The 8819-nt window shown below is 38.8% G+C and overlaps 1 protein-coding gene across 3 annotated transcripts in view; it reads right to left on the bottom strand.

Annotated features, from left to right (window-relative positions):
- Nucleotides 1–7151: 7151 nt before the first annotated feature.
- VRK1 (VRK serine/threonine kinase 1) overlaps nucleotides 7152–8819 on the bottom strand; it is a 36335-nt gene continuing 34667 nt past the window's right edge. For all 3 annotated transcript variants that reach the window (XM_087746987.1, XM_087746989.1, XM_087746986.1), the window contains one exon: nucleotides 7152–7402. In XM_087746987.1, coding sequence (XP_087603113.1) covers nucleotides 7320–7402 — 83 coding nt within the window. In that variant the 3' untranslated portion in view covers nucleotides 7152–7319. The remainder of the gene's footprint in view (nucleotides 7403–8819) is intronic.

The following is an 8819-nucleotide window of genomic DNA, read 5'->3' as shown; positions in this document are numbered from 1 at the left end:
CACCAGGTGCTATGCAGACGAGTAAGAAGACAACGACCTCTTGAAAGAGCTTAAAACAAAGCCAACATGCAAAAACTGTGAAGAACATAGCAAAAACTGAAACACATTTCAATACATTTGTTTTTCACTCCTGTGGTTCCTCATTACCTTGGTCACAGTAGCCTTAGTTAATCAAGGAATGTCAAGTTCAAGCATAAGTTCTGTGGGTTAGCTTAACAGTTATTGTGTTGCAGTGTGCAATTTCATTTCTGAATTACTAATTCCCTGTTAGGGCCTCTCTTGTGATTTTGCTTGTATTGCTGCTCTTAAAGGACAATTCAGCAGTGTGCTAAATAGCCAAAAATACCATTATCTTTCTTGCAGGCAAGGGGTACATTTTTAGAGGAACATAAACTTGATTTTCAGAGATACTGGATACCTGCAGCTCTTACTGGCTTCAAATTATATTTTGGGCACTACCACGTCAGAAAAGTCAGGCTTTCCATGTAAACAACTGGAATTCACCCCCAAAACAGAATGGTTTCCACACACAGAAAAAAGTATTCTGGTCAGATTTAGAAAAAAACCTTGTGCTGCGTTTATACCAGAAATGGATGATGAGTTTCAAAATTGTTTTTAGGAGGGCTTTGGCTTGAGGAAGAGAAAAAGGCAATCAGTGAGATAACTCACTGCCACATGTGGAACCAGCTGATGGATGAAGATAACAGAGGCAAAAAATGTTGTCATTTTCTAAGGTGGTACATCAAGGGACACCTGGTCTGGATAAGAGGTGAGTTTTAAATTTCACCTCCTTCCAGGTTTAACAACATTGATTAAAAAAAACCCAAAGCCTATAAATTACTGATGATCAGCTCTGTCGGTGACAGAAGGAACTAGTTGTTAGACCATGTCCAGATATTTTCAGCACTGTATTGTCTTCTAAATATGGTGCTGTTTACTATATACCTTCAGCTATGGCTATCGCCAAGCATTATTAGAAGTGAGTCAGGGATTGCACATTTGCTAGCACAGATCCACCCTCACCATTCCAAAGGAAACAGCTCCATAATGAGAGATTAGTGAGAATGTAAGAATAAAGGCATTTTTATTTTTTATAGATATATCTGTTTTCAGAAAGGAATTCAGTTTATTAGTACAACTATTTTTGTTCAGGTTTAGCAGCGGATAAACAAAATTAGCTGGAGGGTTACTTACTTTCAAGTAGATCCAGTGTTCCTCTCCTCTCCTGGCAGAAAGGAAAAGGAAAGTACCTTCAGGTTTTCAAGGTACAGATCATGTATTTCTTGTGGTATGAAGTAATTTCTTTTAACATTCAGCTGTGCAATTCACCAATTCCCAGAACTGCATGTTATAGTTTGCATTCTGAACAAAGCTAAGTACCTTCCCTTCCAGGGCTCCTTTGTCTTCTAAATGCATCCTCCTTGGTTGTATTTCATGTTATTGTGTTCTCACTGCTTCTGTATAAATGAACATATTAATCCTTAATTTTCTTGGTTTCTTGCTCCATTTGCCGAGGAAGCATTTTTCTTCTCTCAGAAGCTGCAGATGCAGATTACCACTGTGCCAGCTTCTTCCTGTCTGGAGTGGTCTGGCAAAAGGAATTACTTCAGGAAACTTCATAAAAATGTATATTTTCTTTTCACTTCTATTGTACTTCACAGCTGTCTCATTGTGTTCTCATCACTTTTCTTTCGAGTATACTTACGAAAAACCCATCACAGCAGCTAAGGTCTGCAGGGTTGGAAAGCTGACCTTCCAAGACAAGGGGTAGAAGTACGGGAGGCAATTTTTCTCCCATCAAATGACAGTTCCTCCACAACTCTTTTACCCTTTGCAGATTCCCTGAGAAAATGCAAAACCTCAATTTTGGCTTGTTGCAGTATTCACAGTAGTGAAAAAAACATTGTGAGGATTCACTTGTCAGCAGCTTAGGCAGTTGTGGAACTTGATCTCTGCTTGCAAATACTTTGCCTCTTTATATGCAGTAGACCTAAATGCAAGGGAATTAAAAACCATATTTAAAGTCTGGCATGGAAGCCTACATGGGCAGGATATGCTCCAGTCTGAAAGAAGATAGGTTTTGGCTGGGATAAGATGAAACACAGACTACTAGAAAGAAGTGCAAGTGCAATGCTGCTGGTGACTTCATGTTTAAAAACATGGCGTGTCAGTGCAGAGAAAACTAGTCTGTAGCATCCAGTTAGAGCTGTTGGATTTTTCTGAGCTGTCTGGGTTACTCTGCATCCAGGCAAAACTCAGGTCACAGGAACAGTATATTCCCTTTTCTATTTATCCTTTCAGGAGAAAAGGAAAAAGAAAACCCAAAACTTGCTATAGAGGTATCACCCATAGAGATAAAGAACGCCTAAAATGAAGCAAAGACTTCATGGAATCACCTTTCTAAATCTTCAGCTGCTCACTCTTGAAAATGTAAGGGAGGAAAACTGAAATGCATGTGAGTTAGCATGTAGTTGCATGAGACCCCAACTAGGACTCTAGGAATTTCCAAAGTTGATCCGACCACACCTGCTTTCTCCCTGCCTGTGAGAAAGGATGTCATGAAAATCAGTCCTCAGACAGATAAAACAGATTCCTTCTCCCTTTGAGTACTGCATCATTGCAAACAGCCCAGCACCCCCAAAACAGCGTGGGAGGTGAAGGACTTGGCACTTATTGCCACAGAGCTTTTCCAACCAGTTTGATGTTGCAGCGCAGCTACAAACAACGGGATCCAGCTCATGTTCAAGGAGCACCAGCTCCACGTCTCATTTAACAATGGAACTGGTGCACTATGGAAACTGTAATCTAGATGTCCCACTATATATGCTGGTAAAAGCATATACATACTGGTTATTCAGACATAATCTGGGGTTTGCCTGACACCTCCTACAATGAAGCTACTGATGCTTATCTATCATCACCCATACAGGGCACTGCAAACCACCCTTGAAACAACTCATCAGCAACTGGTAGACTCTCTATTAAAACTGTAGCAGTATTAATATCTGATGATATTACAGTAAAGATTTTTTTTTTAAAGCACAAAAGTCTGAGAAAGCCACTATTTGTCACAGGATGATCCAAAGGCTGTTAATCTCCTGTCTACACCTTAAGAAAGGAGGAGAAAAATCTAATTTAAACAAGTGCTAATAGGGATAAAAAATTCAGACTGATGCTACGTTAAATTACTCAGGAGGCTGAGGTATCCAGCCATGGTCTTCAGTAAAAAAGAAAATTATAGGGTCTATCAATTAGAGAAGCGGTGCTCTGAGCCTATGTGCTGGCATGCTTACAGTTTTTTTAATGTCTGGCAGGATGTTTTACAAACTAAACTCAGCAAGATGACAATTCCACCAGAAGGTGCTTCAGATGGTTTTGCTAATAATTTTGATCAGCTGAAATGGAGAAAAACATCACTTCGTTTATTTGGCTTTTCCAGAACCTGTCAAATCTGAGCAGAACCATTAATTGCCCGCTTCTGCATCTCCCTGCCATCTCGCCCACCTTCTTCCAGAAAAGACACACTTCGATTTTTTTTTTTTCCCTGAAAGCATTCTGCATAATCAGCCTTTGTTCCCAAAACAAACTTTGGTCATTCTTTGTGCACTTCCTTTGCTAGAAGGAAGTGCCATTTCTTGAGAATATTCATTGGAGGCTGGTACTGCTTCTGCTGCAAACACGTAAGTGCTAACCACCATATATTGGCTTTTGTTTTAATAGCCTTTTAACCAACTTTGTTAATGGACTGAATGCAATTTAGATATGGAACTTGGCTAAAATGTAGCTTCAATTGGCTATTAAAATTTAAGAGCCAACTAAGATAGCTAATTACAAAAAAGCTCCAGTGATAATGCTAAGCAGAATTAGTAATAGCAAATGACAGTCTGTCTAGTCTTATTCCCAAAGGGAAAGAAACTCTTAACTGAGAAGTCAACCAGACAACGTGCAGAAAACCTAATTGCATTACTGGTATTATGGCATCCCAAATCTGGCAGCTCACTGGGACAAAACAGTGAGTAAAGTCTGTCAAACTACTCAGGAAAGCAACTGACCCCCTTCTTAATGCTAGCTGCAACAGATATTGGGAATTACATTATTATTTTATATGAACTTACTGGGAAATATTCCCGTAAAAATTATCAAATCAGCATCAGCTAAAAAATATCTTATACCCATCCTGAATTTGAGTCTCTCTCCAGATATTTTAGATTAGGGGAAAAAATATAAACAATCTGTCGGCAAAATGTTCAAGCACTAAAAGAAGCATTCTGTGCTTCATTATCAATATCCTCATTACACCATCAGCCGAAGTGCCGACTAGTTCTCCTGTGAAGATTTATCATGTATGGTGGCCACTTTGAAACATAGGTAGCGGAGTCTTTAACATTCCCTACTCAAGTGTCTCCCTGCTGCGCCTGTAAATGTCAGTCCAGTTTTTTCACGGCTGTGCGCACAGATTAGAAACAGCAGGAGAGCTTGGGAGTATGACTACAATACCAGTAAGGACACTTGTCTTCATGGCACTGCTCAAGTGATTCTTGGAATGCAGGACCCTGCTGTTTTCTAATATTTACACACAACTGGAGTCATCAAGAGCAGTAAATGCAGTCTAAAGGCAGCTTGCTTCTTTTGTGTTAGGGGCTTTACTTTCAAATGGGGACGTCAACAAAAACCTGCTACACCCTCTGCCTCTTATAAAGTGGTGTATTTCCCCATCACTGTTTTGCAAAACAGCAAAAACACATGTGTGCAAGCACACACTGCATGCAATACATACGGTAGTACTGCAGGTATTATCACAGCCTTCCACTTGGCTCGTCCTCACTGTCCCACACTTTAAACATCATTGCAGTTTACAGGGAGCCAGAGACATTCTTGCCTGCGAAGACTGTACTTTTGCACAGTCTCTTGTGAGCAGAGACCAACCCTGAAACAACATTCACCTAGAATGGAAAGCACCCTTTTCCTTCACAGAACACTTGCCAGTACAAACCTTTCCCAGGACATTTTTGGGGTGGGAAGAGGTAGGGGCGCCTTATGAAATCTGCACCTCAAAACACTCTTTTCAAATATATGGAAATATCTGCGTTCGTTGCATTTGGCTTTGGTAGTGTGTCCTGGTTTCAGCTGGGATAGCGTTAATTTGTTTTTTCCTAGTAGCTGGTATAGTGCTGTGTTTTGGATTTAGGATGAGAATAATGTTGATAACACGCTGATGTTTCAGTTGTTGCTAAGCGGTGCTTACACCAGCCAAGGACCTTTCAGCTCCCCATGCTCTGCCAGCGAGAAGCTGGGAGGGGGCACAGCCAGGACACTGACCCAGACTGGCCCAAGGGCTATGCCGTACCGTATGACGTCATGCTCAGTGTATAAACTGGGGGAGTTGGCCGGGGGGCGGCGACCGCTGCTTGGGGCTGGCCGGGCATCGGTCGGCAGGTGGTGAGCAATTCCATTGTGCATCACTTATTTTGTATCTTCTTTTATTATTATTATTTTCCCTTCCTTTTCTGTCCTATGAAACTGACTTTATCTCAACCCATGAATTTTATTTCCCCCCCCCCCCCTTTTTTTTTTCCTGATTCCCTCCCACCTCCCACTGGGAATGGGGAGCAAGCCAACGGCTGTGTGGTGTTTAGCTGCCTGCCGCGTTAAACCACAACATAGTGTCAAAAGAAAACACACTCCTTGAAATATTGGAAAGTAAAGAAAGGAAGTTTACCAGTAAATAAGTTACTAAAAAATTAAAATATCAAACAACTAAAGTACAAAAGAATGACAGTGAGTATGCAAGACCAGAAAGAGAACACAATGTGCTTTCCTGACAACAGCTCTTCAGAACAGTGTAACATACTTTTTGAACAAAATGATTAAATGAAGTCATTAAAATGATAGTTTGATTTGAGGAGTTTTAAATATGAGAGAGGCTTGAGCAGTCCTATTTTTACACCTGAAACAAAGAGAATGCTATGCTTGAAGTCATCAGACACACTTTGCTAATACCCAGGAAAATGAGTCTGTATAGCACTCAGAACAGAAATGAGAAAGCACTAGATTTTAAATATGTTATTCCAGTTTTATTTCAAAACAACGGATTGCCTTGCTTTCAAAACATAACCTCATCATTCACTCAACATTTTCTGCTACAACATATTTATTTCAGTGAGTAGCTACTTGGACATTACACAATCAAGCAAGCAGAGGACTGAACATCCACACGAATACACTACCCGTTGGCTCATATGGATTCCTTTTGGTTTGCCAAACTTCATAACGCAGTCTCCCTGATAAGAGTGATGTTCATGCTCTAATTCTATGTATTTTTGCAGTATCTAAATGAAAAGTATTTCGGTATTTCACACCGAAATTAAACACTGCATTTTTCTGACTTAGAACTCTGAAGAGAAGACTAAAAGCCAAGCAAGGCAGTACTTTTAAGAAAGGTTACATGCTTCTCAACTATTAAAAAAGGTAAACCATTATTTAGTTATGAGAAGCACATGTGAGTCAAGCTTTCACTGGAACTAGATACTGTACAAAGTTATTCATAATTATAACTTTTCTAGCCTTTTCACTAATATAAAGACAACCTGAGCAGGGGGTTGAGATTGGGCATTGGGTTTTGGTTGGTTCTTTTCTTTGCTCTGGGCCCTATACCTGAAGTTCTGGTCTCCTTCTTTCCAGAGAAACTCTGAATAATTGGAAAAATGATACAAACACAAATACTATGCAAAAAAATAACTAAAATTCACTACCTGTCCTCCAAAGAATTGTTTAAACACTTTTTATAACAAACTAGAACGGAAGGATGTGATATTTTGTCTTATGTTCTCTTTTTTTAATTCAAAACACTTGAGAAATATTTAAAAGATATCTCTGCCATTTCAGACTTCATCTCAGTGTATATCCAAGTGACCTCCAATAAGACTTTACTCAAAATTAGAAGAAATCAGATGCAACGCCGCTGTTCCGTATAAAGTACCCATAGCAAAACTAAATAAGGCTTCATTTCTACCTTATAAAGCAGAAAAAAGCACTTTCTTTTAGTTTGCCTTTAAGATATGAATTTGTGTATATAAAGAATAAAAATGCATCCTCACTTCAAAGTTGGCAAAATTTTGCATTAGTATTTAAGTACACATAAATTATGCAAATATTTTAATAAAACATTTATTCTTCAAAAACAGGTACAAACAACTGTCCATGTTTTTACAGGATTCATCATTTAAAAAGGAAAGAAAAAGATTCCAGTGCTACAATAACTGAAAAAAAAACCCAGAGATGAACCAAAGAGCAACTTATTTTTTTGCTCCACCTATTATTTACTTCTGGACTCTCTTTCTGGTTGCTGTGCCTTTCTTGGGTTTTGGTGAGGTCACCTTCCGGGTTCTGGTAGCTACCGCATCTGCAATTCAAACAAAAAAGAGACAAGACTCTGTAAAATAAAACAACAGAAATGGATCACAGGAAAATATTTGTAGTCTTTAAGGGGACAGATCAATTCAAATCACTCATGTAGTTTTGATGGGGGGTTGGGGGACACGTGACATGGACTCAGAAGAATTTACCGCAATTTCTGGGCACCGATTTTCTCCTGAAATACACATTGTACAATTCAACTTCTCAAAGAGTAGCATTACATAGAGTTGAGCCAATTTAACAGCTCACATCCACCAAAGCATGAAGAATCAGATCCTCTTCAAATCCTAAATCCCTCCTTCCCTCCGATGCACCAACTTTCAGTTCTGTGATCCTTCCCACTATTAAGTCATTTTTGGTGCTCTTTGGACCTCGCACTAGGCCGATCCAGCTCCGCAACCTGGCAAAGAACTTTTTTTTGGTCTAGTATTCTCATAGTTTTAGTGAGTTGCGGCATCTTAGACAGTTCTGAATGGAGCTTATACAAGTGGAGCTGGAAGGCACACAGGTAGAAAAAGAGGAAGATTTTTGTTTGGCAGTGTCAAGCTGTTAAATAAGCTCAGCATCAGTGCAACTCTACCTACGGATTTCAAGCTATTATTTGACAATATTTTATTAACAAAGGTAACAAACAGTCCCATCTAAATAAGATTCCTAACAAACCTGGCAGGCAGGTTGTTCAGAGAGACCATACTTAAATGCAATAATAAAAAACTCCCTGCACTTTGATTCCTTCCTGCCCACTAGCAGAGAAAAGGAAAACAAAACAAAAAAAAAAAACACCACAGCTCATTTCTGTGAATCACATTCAACTGTAGTCACTTTGAGAAAAAAATATTACATACAATAAAAATTGCTACCATTTTCACAAATGTTTTTCATCTCCTAGATACAGTACTATTTTTTCAATTTTTTTTTTAATCCTGACTTCCTCCTTGAAGTCAGTATGCCTAACTATATAAGTTCTTGCTTTTAAAACTATATATAACTCTACAGTTCCTGTCAACTTCTAAATCTGCATTACTGACAAAGAAAAAAAGGTAAAATTGAGTTTTGTGGAAGTCCTTAAGAAAGAAGCTGCTCGCATAAGACAACAGCCTTTGAGCAGTATGAGTCACTGATCATTCAAGCTCAATGAGTAAATCTGGGGGAAAGCAAGGAGGCAGAGAACAATGCAAAACAAACCAAAATAGTCTTGAGTCTACCCAAAACCAAAACCACACCAAGAAAAGCAATGAATTATTGCAAACAGTTTTGCTTTCATGTTTGTTTTATTTTACATAACTTAATTTGCTCTCAAAATGTTGATTTAAAATTAAAAATACCAAAATTAACTTTGAAGAATTTTTCCATTCTTGAAAATGAAATGAAGAATGAAAAAATATTCTTGTTCCTTTTTTTGT

This window comes from Nipponia nippon, unplaced genomic scaffold (assembly GCF_047370975.1).
Source record: "Nipponia nippon isolate SJK-2023a ecotype South Korea unplaced genomic scaffold, ASM4737097v1 scaffold_11, whole genome shotgun sequence".
NCBI classification, from domain to species: Eukaryota; Metazoa; Chordata; class Aves; order Pelecaniformes; family Threskiornithidae; genus Nipponia; species Nipponia nippon.
Note: the sequence above shows the minus strand (reverse complement) of the source record. Positions and strands in the feature narration are given on the sequence as shown.